General features: G+C 31.3%; 1 protein-coding gene across 1 annotated transcript; it reads right to left on the bottom strand.

Moving 5' to 3' along the window:
• Positions 1-7093: 7093 nt before the first annotated feature.
• LOC122294305 (protein argonaute 5) lies at positions 7094-14848 on the bottom strand. The gene is made up of 22 exons (XM_043102926.1): positions 14210-14848; positions 13465-13682; positions 13206-13355; positions 12942-13075; positions 12720-12826; positions 12228-12331; positions 11493-11631; positions 11288-11404; positions 11083-11193; positions 10926-10997; positions 10382-10504; positions 10118-10289; positions 9915-10039; positions 9692-9829; positions 9067-9209; positions 8908-8970; positions 8767-8830; positions 8232-8367; positions 8085-8158; positions 7864-7958; positions 7728-7759; positions 7094-7641 (listed from the first exon to the last, which is right to left on the bottom strand). The coding sequence occupies exons 1-22, from the start codon at positions 14708-14710 to the stop codon at positions 7478-7480; spliced, it is 2982 nt and encodes a 993-aa protein (XP_042958860.1). The 5' UTR covers positions 14711-14848; the 3' UTR covers positions 7094-7477.
• Positions 14849-23225: the final 8377 nt, after the last annotated feature.

Below are 23225 nucleotides of genomic sequence, written 5' to 3' on the forward strand. Positions count from 1 at the left end.
AGCCTGCACCACCAATACCCAGGTGCACTTGGTCTAGATAACATTGTTAAATATAAAAGAGCCGGACATTGTGCACTATATATTTAGTAGTTCGTAACTTGTAGGTTCTTGGTTCCATGTGGTCCACCCCAATGTATAGCCCATAACTACATTAAGGTCTCATGTTAAACTGGGATTAGATGAATGAATGTGTTTGATTTATTATATTACAAGGAAATGGTTCTTTTTTAATTTGATCCATCATATTCATTAGTGCAAATAAGAGAAGTTTCAGGTTTTAGTATTATGTTATACTAGTAATTTATAATATGGGATAGTTGGGCTAGGTGTGGCCGTTTCATGTAGGTGAAAAAGTATTGGTAATATTTAAAAACTGGGTTTAAGGTATTTTGACAAAATTAATATATTATTTCATCAGGGTCTTTAGGCATATATAAGTATTTCAATTTAGTCACTAAATTAGACATATATTATATTTAGTGATTTAAATACTAATAATTTAGTTGAGTGTGAAAAATGGAAATTTTAGATAGCCCAGCTCTTTAGCCGAAGCGGGAAAAAAAAATGGCCAATGGCTTTTTGCAGCGATTTTTGCTCGCTGCAAATGACCAGCGAATGTATTTCTAAACAACACTAAAATTGCTGCAAATCCCTAATTGCAGCATTTTTTTAAGATTGCAAAACTCCTAAAGCAACGAACATAGCACGCTACAAATAGACTTAAAAGCAACGTTTATAAAATTTGTTGCCTTAGTTTCACGTTAATTACAACGTTTTTTAACGTTGCAAAATCTCTAAAACAACGACTAATGTGTGCTGCAAATACCTTTAAAAGCAACGAGGAAAATATTTGATGCGTTTGATTGATTCTAATTGCAGCGCTTATATTTCTATTGCAGCGATTTTACGCTGTTGCAAAAAAAGTCTAAAGCAACGAAACTTATAATTGTTGTTTTGGACATCGTGCTTTTGCAGCGCTAATGTCTCTATTACAGCGTTAAATTGTCGTTGCAAATTTAATCAACAGTAGCGCTATACGTAATTGTTGCTATTGACAAATTCCATTTGCAGCGATTACAGAGTAATTGCAGCGAATTAAAGTGTTGCAATTAATAATAAAAACAACGAAAACATATACACGTTGCTTGAATGAGTAATCTATTGCAGCGAAATTTATACAAATTGCAACGATAATTATCGCTGTAAGTGGTGTTTTGCAGCGCTAACTACTGAATTTGTAGATGACTTTTGCAGCGTGAAAGTGAATATAATACAGTGATATGAATACGCTAGAATAGATACCTGTTGCAGCGTTTTTATCGTTTTGTTGGAATAGATCAAAAATAAAGGGTTTATATTATCGAACATGCAAGGAAGTTGATAACGCTGGAATTGAGAAATTGCAGCGTTTTGAGTGAGTATTTGCAAGGATTTTAGGCGCTGCAAAGAGCCTAAATCCTTGTATTGCTTAGGCCTCGTTTAGTCATTGAATCTACCCAAGTTAAAATATAAGTCTACACTTGAACTTGAAGTTGGGAGTCCTAATGATCAAATTCGAATGAATATGTCTCCATCTTTATTTTCTTTTTTATTTTTAGTGGCTAAAAAACCACTTTTTCTCGAACTGCATGGATTTCTAAAGATCACTTTAACCATTAAGTCATGGCCAAATTAAAGTACAAGTGATCTTGAAGTACTTGGGAGTCTTGAAATCATATATATTTTCTCACCTAATCCAATATTTTTGTTAAAAAATACAGACAGACATTACCCCACGTCATGTTTAAAAAAAAAGTACTGTCTTTATCGACTAGAATTTTCATGGGCAAAGCATCTAATGGTACGTCGAGATGTTGTTTTGATTTTGATATTATATAAAAAACAAAAGCCAAGCCCTAGTCTTTTGATAGGGATGCATTAGTGTTGAAAATCTGTAGTACTCTTTTGCTTTATATATAAAGAGGGATCACTCGAGATCATAGTGAGTTATGAATCGATCAATTTTATATGAGTAATTCAATTTATTAGTCTATGTAAAAAAAATATATCATTTATAATTTTATATTATTGATGTGACATAATTTGATGCGTAAAAAATTTAAATTTTAAATTTATTTGATAAATCAAGTATTTTCATGTAAACGGTATGCATAGTGTTTGCTTTACACACATATCTACAAATATAAATTTTTATTTTATATATATGGATTAGGATGTGTAAAGAGTAAGATAGGGATTCATGCACGTACTTAATTAGTACTGTTTAGCACCATAAATTACGCGTCTTTAAAAGAGTTACGTGAGAAGGACAAGAATTCTTTTACATGCATGCCTACGCGTTTTACACGCCTCCCTGCTCCCACAGCCATTCATTTTGTGGAAAATCAAAGCCAAGAAAGCTAGAATTGTTAATTGGTTTATTAATTCTTTCCAATTTTCACATAAATCATAATCAAAATATTCAAGATATTGCTTGAAGTTTGCATATCAAAAAAAAAAAAATATTCAAGATATTTACTTTTGATTGTCCGCGTGAAAAGCAAGCAGAACTTACGGTAATAAGGAGGAAAAGCAAGAACGAGAATGATTACGTGGATAACACTTCTGAGCGGTGCTACTCTGTTACTTAAGATATACTGCTCAAGCTGGTCGTTAGAGGTTTTTTTTTTTATATTTTTTTAATATATTTAAATATTTTGAAAAATTAAAAATAAATCAATATATTTAAATTACTTTTTTTAATCATTAAGTTAAAAAGAAAAAAAAATTGTGAACAACTGTCAATTTGAGGGGGCAAGAGGATAAGATATAGCGGTTTTTCCCTACACTTTTTTATACGGAAAAGTCTTAGGTATGCTTTGATAGTAAAATGAAAATTTTAAATTTTAAAATAAAATATTATATTTTAATATTATTATTATTTTAGAATTAAAAAAAGTTAAGAATAATTTGAATTATTTATTATATTTTATACGAAGATTTGAAAATATTATAATAATAAAAATAAAAATTTTAAATTTAAGATCCAAATCGAACCTTAAAATTCCAGCTTTTATACGATTGGATTATACTTTTAAATGATTACGTTGGCTTACACACCATATAATAGACAGTACATGATAGGGATAATGCTAGGGATTTTGCTGGATTACCTTGTTCGGTTTCGTTACTGTTTATTTTTTTATACTATTTTTTAAATACTTTTAATAAAATAAAATAAATTACAATATTATTAAATAATACTTTATTAATTATTACGAAAAAAAATTTAGAGCGAGAGCTCCAAACGGAATCCCCAGCAGGATCCCAAATGTTTTCCCTACAGTTTTATTACAATTATACCATTCATCTGTCTGACTTCTGTCCAATTGACCAACGGTGATGTTGCCACATGACAATCAATTAGAACTCGACTTGCACCATTGAAATTCTACGTCGAGTCTTATTTAAAAAATTAAAAAGATCAAAAAAATAAGAACAAAAATGTAAAAGTTATTTTAAAATACTAACAAAGTTCAAATTTAGTAGACCATTTGCAACGAGATTTGAATATTTTTATTTTAAAAATAAAGGTACAAATATTTTAAAAGGAGCAATATCATTATAACAGGTATAACGTACACACCTTGTTGCAGTAATTTGAACATTTATAAAAAGAAAGACCTATTTTCTGGTATAGTTGAAGTCTAACAATACGGTTGAATAGCTCGCGATGAAGGCTTGAGTATTGATGTGGTGCTCGGATGCTTATTGATGAAGTAAAAAATAAATAAAGCATTTAAAATATAAATAAAGAGACAAACACAGAGATTCTCTCTCATGACCTTTCATATATAGCTCTTAATACAACGAAGAAAATATGATTGAAATGGATATTGAAGAAGATGCTTTCCTTCTACAGAGAGAAAGTCTTAGAAGAGTGAATCCATCATTTTCTATGTGTAGGAAAGTCGAGAGATTTGTAGAGATTCTCTTTTTTAATTTATAGATATCTCTTTCTTTAGAATAGTTAAGTCCTACTTGGTTTACGTTACTTTTACATTTTTGTATTTGAGTCAATTTGTTTTAGCTTTATTTCTTCCTTATCTTATGATCTCTTCCTTTTGCTCTTGGTAATTGGCTGGAATCAGTTGGTTTTATATATAAACAAATATACAAAAATGGATAAAAGAATTTAGTAGCAAAAAATGGTACTAAATTCAAAGATTTAATTGCTAAAGCTAGGAATTTAAAATTTAAAATTCTTAAAAATTCAGATTGATTTCTCAATTAACTTCTAAACATAACTTCGTGATGCAGTCCCACGAGCTGTTTTGGCATAGAATTATTGCATGACCTTGTACCCGTAAGTCATGGCATGAAATAGTGTGAGATGATTAGGAAGATGCATGTTTCCCCCTATGCTCTTTATTTTTATTTTTCTTTTCCTTTCCTTCTTGGGTGCAAAGTAAAACCACCTCGATCTTCTCGAGGGAGATCTCAAAAGATCATCTTAGGCCTCGTTTAGCCATTGACTCTACCCAAGTTAAAATACAAGTCTACACTTGAAGTTGGGAGTCCTAATGATCAAATTCGAATGATTATGTCTCCATCTTTGTTTTTCGTTTTGGCTAGAAAACCCCTTTTTTTCGAACTGCATGGATTTCTAAAGATCACTTTAACCATTGAGTCTTGGCCAAATTAAAGTACAAGTGATCTTGAAGTACTTGGGAGTCTTGAAATCATATATATTTTCTCACCTAATCCAATATTTTTGTTAAAAAATACAGACAGACATTACCCCACATCATGTTAAAAAAAAAGTAGTGTCTTTATCGACTAGAATTTTCATGGGCAAAGCATCCAATGATACGTCGAGATGTTGTTTTGATTTTGATATTATATAAATAAAAAACAAAAGCCAAGCCCTAGTCTTTTGACAGGGATGCATTAGTGTTGAAAGTCTGTAGTACTCTTTTGCTTTACATATAAAGAGTGAGCACTCGAGATCATAGTGAGTTATGGATCAATTATCATGTATAATTTTATATTATTGATATGATATGATTTGATGTTTAAGAAATTTAAATTTTAAATTTATCTGATAAATCAATTTTTTTTCATACGAACGATATAGAGTGTGCTTTAGACACATATCTACTAATATAAATTTTTATTTTATATATATGGATTAGGATGCGTAAAGAGTAAGATAGGAATTCATGCACGTAATTAATTAGTAATATTTATAAGCATCATAAATTACGCGTCTTTAAAAGAGTTGGTGAGGATGACAGGAATTATCTTCCATGCGTTTTACATGCCTTCCTGCTCCCTCAGGCCTCAGTCAATCATTTATTTATACGGAAAAGTCCGAAAAACACGTCCTTTGTACAATGGATTCTACTTTTGTTAATGATTGCGTTGACTTACAGACCATATAACGGACAGTATATAGTACGGACAAGGTTAGGGATTTCGTTGGGATCGTCTTGCTCAGTCTCGTTAGTATTTATTTTTTTACATTATTTTTTTAATATTTTTTAAATAAAATAAAAAATTTACAATATTATTAAATTATAAGAAATGATATTTACAGTCATAATTATATAAACACATAGTTTGTTTAAAAAAATGAATTAATACGAAATTTATAAAAAAAAAAAATTAATTTTTTAATAATAATTTTTATTTTTTTTAAAGTAATTGTGCAGTGTTTATATATTTAAAATATAATATTACTCTTAAATAATACTTTATTAATCATTACCTAAAAAAAATTAAAACAAAAAAAAAATTAGAGCGGGAACTCCGAGCAGGATACCTAATGTTTTCCATATAGTATTACTCTCAGTTACAATTAAACCATTCATCAGTCTGACTTCTGTCCAATTCACTAACGGTGACGTTGCCACATGACAACCAATTAGAACTTGACTTGCATTATTCAAATTCTGCGTCGACAGTCTTATTTAAAAAATTAAAAATATCTAAAAGAATAAGAATAAAAATGTAAAAGTTATTTTAAAATACTAACAGAGTTCAAATTTAGAAAACTATTTGCAACGAGATTTGAATATTTTTATTTTAAAAATAAAGGTAAAAATATTTAAAACATTTATTCAAAAACTAAAAAAAATTAAATGAAAAGAATCCAAAACACCAAAAAGAAAAACAATCTAGGAGAGGGAAAAGCACTGCAAGGGGAAGAAGCGGTACCTCTACCCAGCGGCGCTGTAAGGTTCCACGTGTTGAATGCCCATTGGGGAGCTCCAAATTTTTTTTTCTTTAGACTTTTACTTTTTTAGTTTCGAGAATTTTGGACAATAACCTCATGCGCTTTGTCCTGTTTGAAATTCAGCATATGCAATTTTTTAGGTTTAATATTTCGTGCTATGAAATTAGCCCCTCGGTCATATATTCTATCCAACCCAATTAACGAAAGACACATGTCACTTTGCAAGGTTGCCACGTGTCGAATGTTTTCTCTTATTTTTCAAAGATTAATATAAAAGTTATAATATTTTATTTTTAAAAATAAAATTAAAGAATATAATAAAATTAAACAACGATTGAATCCATGTGTTTCGGTTGTCTTCTTAGCCTCCCGATGAGTTGCCGGACTTAGTCATCATACGGGGAATACACCTACCTATTCATGGTCTTGATCTCAGACAAAAAGCAAAGACAAGCAACCAGGCCGAATGACCACAGAGAATGCACGCTCCCTCCTATGTTGGAGCTTTCTTTCCATGTGAAACACAAGGAAGAGCTGCCTTCATCTTTCACATCATTTGTTATAAAAGTTACATTCTTCCTGGTTAGCATTTGGAGGATAGGTAGCCAATGCACTGCTTGTCATTGTACAGCGTGCAATAGGTTTGTTGCTTTCTGAATATTTCTTCATCAGCTTCATAGAATTGCACGTTCCTCCATTTACGCTTTTGATCCATAAGCAGCCTTTGTAAACATTAGTGATACGATTACAACCCTATCACAGTTCAACACAAGGCCTTCTTTTCATTAGCGGGACAATGTCCTCCTTTAGGATAAGTTAATATAACCAATTCATTGGCATATGTGACATAAAGAGAATTGAAAATGCTACAAAATCTTGAGAAGGAGAAGAACATTCAACTTTTCTTTCAGGAAGGAAGTTCATGTATGACATTGAAACTATTGTTCAAGAGTACATAGCAATGCCAGCTGAACATGGATAATTATACCCTAAACACCTTTGCAACTGTTACTACTATTACTATAGCATATCAACAGATATGTATCTATAAAAAAAAAAAACACAGAAAACCGGCATATATTTGATACTCTCCATTCTTCGTTTCAAAACACTATGGTGAAACACCAAAAACCGTCTGCTCAATAGTCTCCATTTTTAATTCCAAAGCACCAAAGAAGGGATGGGAGCACATATTAACAAAAGATGGAAACAAAAGGGCTAGCTTTGAACTTCATCATCCAAAACGAAGTTATAAATAACTTAGCAATAAAACATCACATCTTTCACGTTATCCTTGATTAGAGGAAGGGGCCGGAACTCCACTCTGCTCTCACTCCCACTTGTAGAACCACTGTCTGATGTCTCGCCCTCTATGTAATAGCGTGCCCGAAAAGCTGCCAAGTGGGCATAATATGCAGGAGGAACTGTATATGCAATTATCCTTTCAGGAATGATATTCCCATGGCACAATTTAAATAAAAAGGAAAAAGAAAGAGGCAAAAGATCAAACCTATGGAAACAGATCGAGTGCACCTTGCATACCTGTAATGGAAAGGATGTTGAGCTGAGTTACAAAATCAACAAAACAGAAATACTTTACAATGGCATTGTAGGAAGTCATATGAACAAGGATCGGAAGGAATTACGTGTAACATAAATTGTTTGTCAGCATTTGTAAGGCATCTGCAGTGAATCTATTCTCATCATACAAGACATGGTAATGAGTGGGCCTACTAGTTCCCTGCAAATGAGATGAGAATGAAAACTCAAACAATTCATTTCTGATAAATACAAGTCTATGCATATGCATCAAAACAAATTCATAACGTCAGCTGTGTTTTAAGTTAATGCAACCAGATGGCTTTACCTGAATTCCAGCATGGCTGTTAAGGTAAAAGTCAAATTCTGTTGGATGACAAATCTTGGAGTCAACAACAGTACCTGGACATGAGATTTAACAAGATCAGAATTAAATAAAACAAGCTGTAATTGAAAATAGAAACAACCCAAAAACCTGGAAGAATGTTGCCACTCCTGTCTGTCTGATCACGACTATTATGATTCATAGGGAAAAGGCGTGTATGATGTCTTTTCTGAACTACGACAAAGGTAATTGGAGGTAGATATCCCTCCTCTAGTGAGAGACAGGCCTGGAAGAAAAACACTTTCCAATTATAACTGGCCATGTCCAAAAACAACAAACTATTCAATTACATAGAAAACATGACCAATCGTTTTTATTTCTATAACTTGTGTAACGCCCCAATGGAAGGCCCAAACCACATGGCCTATACTCCAAAAGGACTAGTCAATAATACAATTGAAACCCCATTGGAACCTTTTAACTACAACTTGTGACAACTCGTTAAGAATTACAAGATTATTGTAACAATCACGATATAAAATGCACAGCAGCCGCAATATTAGATTCGAAACAAATCTAGAACTAATACTATTGGTTTTGGCACGTCTTAATCCCTTGTGACATATTTCACAAGATAACCAGCTGCCAAGGAGTTCTAGACTGGCATCTCAGCAAGACATAATACCTTTCTTATTGCATCAATCTCATAAAGCAGAACTTGACTGAATTGTCCCTCACTTACACCATCCCTAACAAGTAAAATTAAACAATATCAGATAAAGCCTAAGAAATAGGTAAACTTTCTGCAGTCAAAAATAGACTTCACCTGTAAAATATAATCCTGTGGGGTTTATGTCCGGTTGATCTTCTGAATGCAATAAGCAGTTCTCTGCAAAACAACCAATGGACAATAAGAGAAGAATTAAAATAAAATAAAATTTCCTTCCTAGTAAGCAATAAAGCATTATGCATGTTGACTTCTTACCGAATCATTCCTTGGTGAACTAAACCCCTTTGAGGATCTTGTACTGATTTATAGAGATCTTGTATAATTTCATCACGGTGAGTTTGTGATGAGAAAATTCCTCTATACCGAGTAACCTCCGGCCAATCCATGGAAGCCACTACCTGTGATATATAATTTAATACAATATATGACATCATTTAGTACAATCTATATTTATATATTATATAATTTGAAACCTATGACGCCACATCATCTACTCTCCAATTACATTATATTAAATGCAAACTAAATAACATATGCCACAAAATTATACTTAAATCTTTTTTTAACTTTGATACATAAATGTTATTAAATTTTAAAAGTTAAAAGAGTATAGAACATAGCTAACCTCATTACTTCTTGATATTACAAAAAAAAAAAAATGGGTTCATAAAAATGAGCTTCTCAGTTTTTTTCTTTATTTTTTGTGTTAGATGTAATAACTAAATTTAAAACATATTATATATCTTTAAACAATTCTAATTCAAAAATTTCTGAACGGTTATACGTGTTATTTTTCATTAATATATTAAACTAGTTCCACACACGCCAAAGGTCTAAGACTAGTTAAGTTTAAAAAGAGATCAAAAACTACAAAACATACCGCTGCTATTGAAGGACTAGAGTCCTCCCCTGGTTGTGGATGTGTCACATCCGCACCAAATACAATTGTAGGACGGTCTGTCAAGAGAGGAATGTTTCTTTGAATAGCATCATGTAGCACACTATTACGTCCCCCAACCTATAAAGATTGAACCCAGTGGAAAAGTGGAAAACAACCATAGAATTCGACAGGAATAGTCAATCAGAAATCATATGGAACAAACCTTCACATTAATCTTGAGGGATACATTCTCAAGATACTGATTATTGTTAGGCTTCGATGCCTGCCTGGGCTGACAGCACTGAGAAACAATTCCGAGTTCAGTTTCACAGATTCGTTTAATTTTCCCTGTGAGCAATGAGTAATCTTTTAAGCCAAGGAAACAAATTCTAATCATAAAATTGGAATGCCAATTAACTTGCTCACCATACGACCCCTTGATATCAGGCAAAATAATTATCAACAGTTGGAGTTGCTTATTTGCCACACCAATTTGTTTAAATTTTTCCACACATTGTTTGTGAATATCCATGAGAGCCCTCTCAATTTGACCAGATTGAGCTGTACGTATGGGAACCAAGGGTTCTGGATTGAAAACCTGACAGATATTAAAAAGTGTACAAAGTCAATAATCTGGATTCGGGCAAGATCTACACATCATACAATCAAAAGTAATTTATGAAATCATACCATTCCTTTGCTGCTGCACATATCGATCAATTGCTCACAGAAATGATAAGGCAAATCCCTGTGCGCTCGTGCAGAGAAGTTCACACATGTCCAGAAGTCCACTCTACCACCATTAATCATTTTCTACAATATCGTCAATCCCAAACAATAATCAATTATAATATAGGCATGCAAACAATTGCATTAATAAATATAATAGTTCCCTTTAAAATATAAGATAATATGACACCACTGAAAATTTGGAAAATGCAGCATAGAGGTTCATTCTTTTGTGGATTTAAAGGTCCACACTTCAAAATAAATTTTATAGAACTTCCATACTAATTTGTGTGGGTCACTATTGCCAATAAGAATACAACATAGCCCTACACCTAACACCCATCCGTGCATCTTCCGCGCAACAGAAACGCACCCCAACATTTAATAGTCACAATTTGCTCACAAATGGAACAGCAGAAAAATCAGTTCTGATGGAATGGTACCAGTTCCAAAACAGTAAATATCTTATTTAATGGTTATCCATACTAACATGTGGCTATCTCACCTTGTTCATCATGTTCCACTGTCCCATCCTGGGCTGTTCCCTTTGTTCTCTACCAGTATCATGGTATCTAATCTGCAAAGACGGAAGTGACAAACTAAACTTGAGAATATATGATTGCCTAAATAGCTCAAACAAACATATTTTGACCAAAAAATACCACTGGAGATGGCAAAACTCGAGCATCAAGCACAGCAAGTTCATCTTTTACTTTAATACCAAATTCCTCGTTTACAAGCACGTTCCCACTAAAATTATTCCGCATAACCATCTAGCACAGAAGAAAACAACCCATCACAAACTTACTAACAAAAGCAGGTCTACTTTCAATTTATGTCAATGAGCCATATAGCATTTTGACATACCTCCTTGATACTACCTTCCCTTTGTTGAGGCCGTTGGCAAGTTGCTCTTAATAGGTTAGTTACTTGTTTTTCATTTAATCTCTTAGAGTACCTCTGTCCAGCAACAATCTTACAAAGCTGTAATTCAAAGAAAATCCTATGTTACGAGAGATGAGAAATATTCCTGATAGCAGGGGAAAAATTCTTTCTATAGTAATAATACAACCTCCATGGGCAAATAAATAGGACTTGCATCACTCCCAGCTTGAAGGGCAGGCAACGACACATGCTGAAGCCCAATATTATATCTCTCACGAAAATATTGAACAACCGACTTCTTTGTTTTCTTGTCATCCAGAGTAAACCTGAAGGAAACAAAAATTACAAAAACAATTACCAAGAGAGAAATGAAGGCACCAGAAAGAAATTCAGAGAAATGAGACAACCAATAACAAACAATAATGGTAAAACCTGCGGACAGCAACTAAATGAGTCACCATTAAGTCATTCTTTCATTGTTACACATACACCCCTTCATGCTCACATAGATTAGTTTTTATCAAATACATGGTTGACCAAACTGCTTAGTCTGAGCAAACTTAATACATGGAGAAAAACAGTTTCTAAGAGCATTTTGAGAAAACAAATATCTTAATGAGATTGATATAGAAAAAAATGAAAAAAAAAAAAAAAAACCTTCCAGATTTTCCAGAAACCAGGCCACTTTATTTTTTTACATGTTATCAAGAATATTACTGAAGAACTAACTCGTTTTATTTCCCATGTTTTACACATACTACTAACATCCTGAATGAGTATTCTTTTTTTACTAGGTCCTGATGTAGATTGCACCTACAACATTACTCATAAGCAGAGGGAAGCAGCCGCCCCGCCGGGGGGGGGGGGGGGGGGGGGGGGGGGGGGGGGGGGGGGGTGGACATAAAAGCACAGTAATACTCACATTAACTGGCTAATTGTTTGTGTTGATACCCCAGTCACTTTGTATCGTTTGGTATACCCCGTATGAGTAACTTCTATCTTTATTCCTCTCAAAGCTTTTTTAATCTGGGTATCACAAAGGAAAGATATCCACTTCAAGAACCATGAAAAATCCATTAACAAACAATTGTAAGAAAAAGCATTCTCAAGCAAATAGGAGAAACAAATGTGAAGATTGTATATGTAATATTCTAAAAGTTTACACAATTATAACACAGGTATATAAATCTATGTAGTGGATGGAAGGGATACTTTATATATATATATAAGCAAGATGGAAGGGATAGTTTAAAAAAGAAAACAAGAGATAAATCCATTTCCTAAGTTTATCTCCAAGAATATCTGAAATGATTCTGCAAAAAAGCTCTCATTTAGATTCATGGCTGACCATGTTGCATCTTTCATCGAAAGTCATAATTAAATAATCAATCACATCATATAGTGGCAAAATAACCTTCAGACGATCATGATCAGACAGATGCCTTGAAAAATTGATATTAAAATTTTTTGCCACAAATTCTGTCACGAGAATTGATTCGTAGAAAGCTCGGGCAGACACATCTGCATCATTACAATCATATATAAGAAGCAAGGAAACATAAATGCAATTGCAATTGAACAAATAAGTTAGTCAGCACGGATGCCCAAAAGAGACTTTAAAAGAGGGAATCAATACCAATATTAAGAGAGAGCCCCATCTGGGTTGGCCGAAGACTCTGATAGTAGCCTCTCCAATATTCAAGGCCATCACCCAGATCACCTTTCTGGCCCAATTCTAAACCAAAAAATGACCTCCCGACAACAGTATACCTATAGTGAAATTTCCACCATGTTCGTACGTGTGAGAGGTTTCATATTTTCCGCAACTTTATATGTTTACAAGTAGAAGTATACAAAAGGAAACAAATGCACATACTCTAAGAAGAAAACAGCAGATTACCTGTTTGATGGTGCCTCTCTAAGGACCACATCAAGAACTTGTATTGTCTCTTGCGGAACATCCAGCTGCCTACCACGTAAAAACTCCCTCAAATGATGAAGGTCAGATTTAGAAGCCAACTTGATTGCCACCTTGAACTGTCTTTCTTTCCTGAGTGTCAAGGAAAGCAAAAGCTTTCAGATAAAATGTAACTTGGAAAAACAAAGTCACAAGCATAAGATTTACTCGAACACATTTTCAGGCAGGCCAAAGAAAATACCTCGCTGAACCGGATGGGGCAGGTCGATCGTCATTTTCAGCTAACTTGACAACAAATTCCTTGGATTCAAATGGAAACGGACCTGCCGCATATAGGCTCTTCCTGCCATCATAAGCGGGCCTTCGCCTTCCCAAATGTGACTCACCGTACAACTCAATTAATTGCCTCATTACATCCCTGTTGATTTTCTTAGAGGTTACCTCGGGCGTTATCGACACCTAAAGCATTAAAAACAACCATATTGTGCATGCAGGGATTAATGCTTGATAACACGAAAGAAAGCAAAATAAAAATAACTAACATTTTGTTCAGCAGAAACTAGAATCCCTTCGCCCCCAAGAGGAATATACAATAAAATAATAATAGCAAGCAAATATCAACTCCATGGACAGACCACTTTTCACGTTGCCACAAATGCATCCCACGTCACACGCTTCGAATAAAATTGTCCTCACCCGGAGGATAAGTACAGATCTAAAACACTGTAACATCCGGGTAGAAGACCCCAACAGGACTGCTAATGATGCAAATTGGAAGAAAAAATCAATCATATCTCAGTCAAAGTCAAAGAAAACATAAAAGAGGAGAAATAATTGAAGAACAGAGGCCAAAAAACAGGGAAATAAAATAGAAGAGACGAGGTGATGAACAACAAAATTCATCTACAAAAAATGTAGGTCCACCAAGAGGGTATACCAACAGGCCAAACGTATAGGAAGAGTTTACATTGGGTACGGTTACTCACGTCGTAATGATAGAGATCCCTGTCCGCCACTTCTACCAAGAAATGATTAGCTCGGACCACGGTTTTTCGGCCAGCGGTACCGAATCCTGGCCTCTTCGGACAGCATATGGCCTTCGACGAAGTCGGCGGCGCCGAAGCCTGCAATGTTAGCCGCTCCTTGAGTTCACTGCTCGGAGCAGCCGCCGAGATCGTAATCGTGTCCGGTGGCGGCGGAGCCGAGCTCGATGGCGCTGAAGAAGCCGCCGTAATATGAACCGACGGTGAAGGTGCAGCAGGATAATCAGCTGCCTTTGGAGGCGTAGGCGGAGGTGGATTGGCCGGTATTGAAGAGGCTGGCGGAGGACCACCACGGCCTCTCCCTCCTCCCCCTCTACCACGGCCTCCTCCACTGCCGCCACCACCCCCTCTGCTTCTTCCACCGCCTTGCTGAGACGATGAAGACGCCGGAGATGGTTGGTTCCGGCGAGATTCGGGCTGCCTGCCACCGCCTCGTCGTGACATTGTGACTCACCGATTCGAAATGTGATCAGAGAGAAAGGAAGAACCAAAAAAGGGAGAAAAAGAGAGAAGGAGAGGGTGGGGGAGTGTAGGAAAGAAGAAAGTAGAGTTGGGAGTATTATATAGAGTCAAGGAGAGAGAGAGAGAGAGAGAGAGAGAGAGAGAGGGGGGGGGGGAGGTTTGTGTGGGAAGACGTGGGGAATATGGATTTGTTTATGGAAGGCATCACCGGATGCGTGCGAGGCCACACCGGTTTTCTTCTTTTCTCCCTTTTTTTTTATTAAAGTATTTTAAGCGAATGGTCCGAATCCCTATGAAAATGGAAAAACAGAGACATGAAAATAATAAAAAGAAAAATTGTTATCTATACTTACCATAAGTGTTTATACGTAGATACCGAGATGGTAAAAATTTAAAATTTCAATTAATAAAGAAAAATTTAAAAAGATGCGGTTGAATTAATATGTGTAACACTGTAGATACAATTAACATTACTCTAAAAAAATTATATTCTAAAAATATATAAAACACATTCATTTAATAAATCTTATTATAAATTATTTAAAATTAATTTAGATCAATTAAATAAGAGTCATAAATGAATCAGTTATTACTGACTAAATAATTAATGTACCATTTATATTTGTATCGGGTTAGCAATTTTTATGATCCTTCGAGATTTTGAATATATTTTCTCATAAATTTACTCCAATCACGCTGTTATCATATGCTTTATTTTTTTATAAAATATTTTATTTTAAAAATACTTAAAAATATTTATTACACATAAACGTTTCTCCAATCTAAAGTTAAAATGTTTTAAAGATATGGGATTTCACTTTTCTATATTTGTAAATTGTTTAAAACTAACTTGTTTCATTGAACATTTGTTCATGGGTAGTCAAGAGTGTTGTAGAGAGATGCTACTTTTCTTCATAGGTACTGTTAATGACGGAAGCTAGATGTTAAAATGATAGCAAATAATTTGTAAATAATAATAAAAAATTAATAAATAGCAATAATATCAAACATAGTCTCAAACTTTAATGCGTTATATTGATAAATGTATTGGAATTGATAAATTTTGAACTTAAAAGTAGCATTGTTCATTGTAATAAACAAAACCATATTGTGTATCAAATAAACAAGTTAATCGAGTCGTGCATTATAATTATAGAATGCGCAATGTATTTCTTTTTTAAAAAATTTATCTAATGAAATAAAAGTAATGAAAATTAACCTTATGGTCCTCTCACAGTGACTAGTAATTGAAATGACTGCTTAAATCATTTCATTTATATTTAATTAAATAATTATTTATTTATATTTATTTTGTATTCATATTTTTGTGACAGATAAAGATAACGGTCATTAGGAAAATGTTGATGTGTCGCTCTAGTTGTATAGTTACAATGTATTGTTGCTTTTTTTTATTTAATAATTAAAAAGATAATTTTAAGTGTATTGATAAATATTTTTTATCAGTACACTCAGCTGAATACTCCAGCCGACACGGTAGCTGCGTCCCGGTCAACAATAGATAAAGGATAACTGATGGTTTCTATCAAATCTGTCATAGTAATAAATAGTGAAAAACAATTTACTACCTTTTTAACCCTATAAAAGTTTGGAAAACACTAGTCCCAAAAGGGTTATCGAAATTTTTTACCAAAAACTGTTTTGATTTTTTTTTAAATTTTTTTTTTTTTAGCTTAGTGATTAAGTAAGTATTTTTAAAAAAATATTAAAACAAAATTGAAAAACAAAAAATGCACTGATCGGTAGAAGATCTTCTGTAACAACATCCAGTTTTCCATAAGTTGCAAGGAACCTTCTTCTTTTCCCCCCCCCCAACCGAAGCATACCCGTTTATATTTGAAAAAGAGAAATTCTTAGGATAGAGTATTTTTATCGATTTTTTTATTTAGTAATTAAGTAAGGATTTTTTATTTAGTAATTAATATTTTTTAATTATTTTTTAAAAATATTTAAAAATATTTTAAAAAAATATCAAAAATCACACACACACCCCCCAAGTGGCCTCAATTTGCCCCCTCAATTTGCGGGAAACAGAGAAAACGAGAGCAAGAAAACAATCCTTCCGTTTTTTGGGGAAACAGGTCCACTTGGGAACAAGAGGTCCCTTCGGGGAATGCTCAATATGGCAATCTCTGATTTTCTTTATCATGAGTAAATAAACTAAAATTACCCTTCAGGACAGGAGCCATATAGGCAAGCAGGAGGCGGCGCAGCCTCCAGAGCAGTTTATAACGACGTCGTAATGAGTCAACCGTTGATTTCTATATAGAGAGGTCGTAGTAGAGTCGCTGTAGCCTGTGGGCCCTACCTCAAGGTGTGACCACTGACTAGTTTATTTATTTAAACCGTTATATTTTTTTTATTAAATTCTTTTTTCTTCGAAGCATGGGTGGGACCCTCAAAAGTCCGTAGGATGTTGCATGGTCTTCCCACGATCCTGGGTCATTATGCACGTACGGAAAAGTAGATTTTCAACATTTAAATAATTAAAATAAAAAAGTGAAAAAGCATGGACAACGCGGACGATAAGATTAATTCACCGCTGCAATACAGGCAGAAATGGGGGCTGTATGCGCACGATTTTGCCACGTGAGTTTGATTATTATATTTTTTTAAAAAATGAAGAAGATGGACAACCGAAGAGGAAAACATCCGGTAGTTTTGTTTATATGTAAAATTTAGTTGTAAGTATATTTATATATTAATATACATATTAATTTATTATAATTGTTTAAAAAATATATTTTATTAAAAATAGTATTAATTTAATTTTTAAATATGAAAAAATTAATATTAGTACGTAGATTAATACATGACTTTATTTATATAGCAAAATTCTTCTTGTATACAGTTCAATTTAACTATGTTTTGTTGCAATAAACTCTAATTCATTGCTCTAAAATTGCATAGAGAAACCTCTTAGATAAGATTTGGATAGCAGAATAAGATAAAAAGAGATGATTTTATATGAAAGTTAAAAATTAAATAAAATCTTATTTATTAATATTATGATTGTTTTAATATTTGAAAAAAATTAAATTATCTATTATATTTTATATTAATATTTAAAAATTTTATAATAATGAGATCAGATTAAAATATCTTTATATTCAATCTAGTCCTAGTACACACGTCGAAAATCGTCGCAGAGAACGACAAAATTCACAAACGAAAAGCTCAAAATCATGGTCACTGACTATCTCTTATCTCTCGGCTACGACTCCTCAATTTACAAAACCAAATGGGAAAAATCATCCTCTTATCCATTCGTGTCGGAGGCAGCGAGGCAGCTTTTGAAGAAAAAGGGGATTCGTCACAAATGGAGAAGGCGCAATCTCACTCAAAAATGGAGAACAGGCAATATGAAGGGTCCTATAAAATTTTCTACTTCCTTCTCATTTAGATCAAAATATCTATTCCTAAACTTAGGTTCCACGATTTCCTTCACTTAACGTTTGCTTCCACGAGTTTTTCTAAGATTAAACATAAACATTAAACAGGTTTTTTTTTTTTTTTAATTAAAGGCGCATTAAATAGAACTGATCTACTTTATCGAGGAAAGCCGCATGGGACCACATCGAAAAAAGTTATAGGAGTATCATAAGATATCACACAGGAAACTATGGGATTGGGGAGACCACTTTTTCCCGCGAGTTTATAATTTTTATTTATTTTTATTATTGCAAGAGATAAATGTGTAAAATGAGTAGTGTTAGGTTACAGCCTAACCATGATCGTTAGAAGTATTGTCTAGCACAAATTTAAATATTTATTATTTTTTTTATTTTTTATATATTTAAATATTTTTAAAAAATTTTTAAAAAATCAATATACTAAAAATTACTTCCTTAATAATTAATAAAAAATTTAAAATATATATATAAACTATCAAAATGTGAGGGCAAACAAAACGACATCCTACCATTTTTCGTGTAAAATAAGAGCAACATGGGATCTTATAGATATTGAATATCTTATAATATTGGTGAATAGTAATTAAATAAAGAGTTTTATTATATATAAGTAAATTCGTATACTAATTTACGTAACAATATTGATTCCTTCTAACTTAAAATTTTAAATTAATATTGTTTTCAATAAGATTTAATTTTTGACCAATCATATTAAATTAGTGTGCATATTAGTACATAATTGTATTTGTAATTAGATTCTTCCTTAAATAAATTATTAATAGTAATGAAATAATATAATTTAAGATATTTATTGAGTTTTGAAAAATGAGATAACAAATTTGAAAAAAAAAATATTAAAAAAGCTATTGGAATAAATTTTTAATGTCATTTTGTTTTAAACTTTGAAAAATTATATATAATTTTTTTATGTTTTTTTTTATAAGTTTGATAAAATAAAATTGTAATAATTAAATAAAAATTTTACAAATTTGACTTTGAAAGTATTTTGTATGTAAGAAATGTTTACAAATAAAATATTTGAGAAGAAAAATGCAAAGCTCGTTTGGACTCAGAGATAAAATAAAATGAGATGACTTTAAATAAAAATTGAAAATTAAATAAAATATTATTAAAATATTATTTTTTTAATATAAATGATAATATACTTACCAATATCTTATCACCTATTTACTATTTTAGTGTATTTGAAATTTTTATTTATTTTTATTATTTTCTTTTAAATATTTTTTTAACATCTTTAATCATTAAGAAAAAATTAAAAAAATATGTAATTTTACTAATAGTCATTTCCTTAATCATGAAGTAAATAAAAAAAAATTAAAAATATTAAAAAAAAGTAATAAAAAGGTAGAAAGAGAGTAGTAAGTCTATCATTATTTTTTTAATATTAATATTGTTTTTGATATTTGAAATAGTTAAATTATTTAATATATTTTGTATAAAAATTAAAAAAAATTATAATAATAAGATATAATACTCTCTTAATCCAAACAAGCTTTAAAGTTATCCCCCAAGTTGCCACCTGTGTATTTTGGATTTTTTTTTTCAAATATTAAAAAAAGTTACCACTTATAAATTTATGTGTATTTTTAAACATTTAAAAAAGTCAAAACATACCGATGGCAACTTAAATCATTTTTGAACTGAGGCAATAGAATATCAATATTCTAATTTTTAACACAAATATTTTTTTTCTGAAATTAATAATTTTTTACTACAAAAATTTAAATATATATTAATATACCTATTCCATTTCTTCGAAGATCCAATAAAAATATATAGATAATGATAGATTTATTGCTTCTTACAATCTCACTACACATTTACTCTTTCCTTTATTTTTTTAATTTTTAATTTTTATTTTCCTTAGTTAACGAAATCAATATTAGTAAAGTTATATATTTTTTAATTTATTCTTAATTATTAAAGATATTAAAAAATATCAAAAAATTAAAAATTTAAATATATTATAAAATAATAAACAAGCAGTAGAAAGTAACAACCATATATTATACAGACGATGCTACTCCCACAGAAAGAGTCTACTGAAAGATCCACCGAATAGGCAAATATGTTTTTATCCTTTTTTGTTTTCAAATATTTTTTTAAAACTTTTAAAAAACTTTAAAAATAATGATAAATTATAAATTATTTAAAAAATATTTACTTAACTACTAAAAAAAACAAATTATACAAAAGAGAATCCGCGGCCACCATCATATCTCAATATTTGGATAAGTATTTTTCTATGTAAAAGCCTAATGATATGCTTATTATTATTTTTTTATTTTTTATTTTTTATTTTATTTATTTAATAATTAAGAGAGTGACTATTAATAAAATTATATATATTTTTAATAATTAAGAATGTTAAAAAAATTTAAAAGAAAATAAGAAAAAAAATATAAATTTTAAATATATTAAAATAATAAAATTTTGATAAAAAGGTAGTAAAAATATATATATGGAGAGATTTATAATCTGTACGGAATCACATCAGTTTTACGAAATTCCATAAAAATTAATTTCTGAAAATTTATACTAAATTCCAAAGTTCTCAAAAAATCAACTACCCGCGTTGAATAACAACTACTGTTCGAGAAGGCGTAGGGAGGAAGGAACTTATTCCTATAGGCAAAAGGTGGGGTCCATGAGCAGAGAGAGTCAAGGCGTTGTTGGGTTTGCTTAGCCGCAGTTAGTGACGTGGGTTTTCCAGTTTTATTCCTTGAAGTTGAAGTTTCCTGGATTAAGAAAGGAAAAGAAAAAATAAAAATAAAAAAAGGTCAAAAAGTGGGGCGTTTTCTGTTTTGCTGACCCTGACCTGAACCGTCCGAACTGGAAAGAGCGCTGGTGGTGCCTCAGTGCTCACTTTCACCGCCCCCTCCACGCAGGCAGCACAGCGCACCTCTGCTATCCGGATTCCAGACGACGTTTTCTTCGTTCATACCCTTTCCACATATGAAACCAGAAACTCACGTGCATATTCGACGTAATGACTCATGCATGCATGTATCCACGGCCGCGTTGCCTAAATGACAAAATTAACGAAACTGTTACTTTATTATATGACTTATTTATAGTCAAAAAATGTTAATTGATATAGAATATCAAGTCTCATTTGTTCGTAAATTTATTTTTATAAAAAATTTTAATTAATTAAATATTTTTTAAAAAAATTATAAATATTGATACGTGTAATTCAATCTATTGGCTTCTTAAATTTCCTTCCTCGAAAGAGAACAATTAAAGAATCGAATAAGTCACTTTTCTTTTTGTCATGTTAAGTTATACCTTTGAAATATATGCTTTTTGAAAAGAATCTCCCACTACAACTTTTTTTTAAAAACAATTTATACATGTATGGGATATTCGCCATGCACCGCTTAGGATACTTAAAGCATATTTTAAAAAAATATATGTAATTATTTTTACGTATTTTTTATATATTTTATTTATGTAATTAATTAAATTAATTTTTTTAATGTACAATCAATTATATCAATAAAATGTTCGAAAGAGTATACAAAACAAATGACTACATATAAAATTTTTACTAAAGATATTAACTTTAGTAAGAAGAACAAATTTTCAATCCTGCACGTTCTTGATGCAACTTTATATGGAGAATGAATCTAAAACAAAGAAGATAGATTAGGCACTTAATTATTTTGATTATTCTTTCTTTTTCTTGCTTATGTTCTTATCCCTCTATATTACTTTTAACTTTGGCTTGAATGCTTCGACAACGACAAGCATGCAAAAGATAAAACAAAAGGTGTATTTATATGATGCTTCCAATAGATCACCGACGCATGCAGCAGATGTGGTGCCCCAGTGTCTCTCCACTAGCATGACTTCGAGCCTTTTGGCGATGTTTCTATGAAAATGGGTAGAGAAGAAACCAACGATCCTTATCTTTGTTTTGATTTTCCACCATAAATGTTTGACTGAGGGAGACGTGAAACGCGTAGGAATTAAAGTTCGTCTCTCGGACCGACGACCTCCTTTTTTATTTTTTTATAGGCTCTCGTACTCTTTTAAACATGAGCAATTACCTACTGTATAATTTATGAAATTATTATTTGTTCTTAAAATTTAAAATTAGAAAATAATTAGTATTATGTGTACTTATAATTTTACTTATAATAATAATTTTATTAATTTTATTTTAAATTTTAAAATTCTCAAAATATCAATAGCTGACACGTAGAAAAATAATTTTTTTTTTTAGGTTTACTTAAACGCAATTATATTTTTCTTTGGAGAAATGATATTTTCTGTCGTGGAATACACAAGCTATACAATTCCTTTAAAAAAATTGAGCAATATGAGATCAATATGAAAAAAGTTAATTTTTTAATAATGAACTATATTATTTTTTAAAACAATTGCATGGTATTTGGGCATTCATATATGTATATAGCATTACTTTTTCTTTTAAGATAAGTGATTATTTCATATAATATCAATAAAAAGGTCATGTGATCAAATTCTAACTCTATATTTTATCATATTTAATTAAATATATAATATGTTGGGCCAACTCATTGATGGAAAATCAGGCCTAAGAGTGGTAATTCGTGTTTTCAATGTTCTTGTTATATGAAGTCATGAACATTCGACTATATATGTCAAACTGAACTAAAACTATTTAGTTTAACGCATCAAACTTTCAAACTCTAACCCGACCACATCAGGTTGTGTCATGTCACTTGTTTAATAATTAATTAGAAATAACTCAACACGAGACGACACATTTAAATCCATTTCATGTAAATGAGTTATACTAACATGCATAATTCATTTGACTTGATTAACATAATTTTATATAAAAGTTAAAATATATATTTATTAATAATCATAATATTTTACAAATAAAAGATAACTTACTAAAAAAAGAGTGAGTCTCATTATTAAAAAATTAATTTATTTTTATATAAATTATATATTTATTTAAATTTTTAAAAATAATTATATAATGCTTACGTACTGAAGGTTCAACATCATTTCTCCTGTTGATATAATAAAATTATTTTCTTTTATTA

Source organism: Carya illinoinensis, chromosome 14 (genome assembly GCF_018687715.1).
Source record: "Carya illinoinensis cultivar Pawnee chromosome 14, C.illinoinensisPawnee_v1, whole genome shotgun sequence".
NCBI classification, from domain to species: Eukaryota; Viridiplantae; Streptophyta; class Magnoliopsida; order Fagales; family Juglandaceae; genus Carya; species Carya illinoinensis.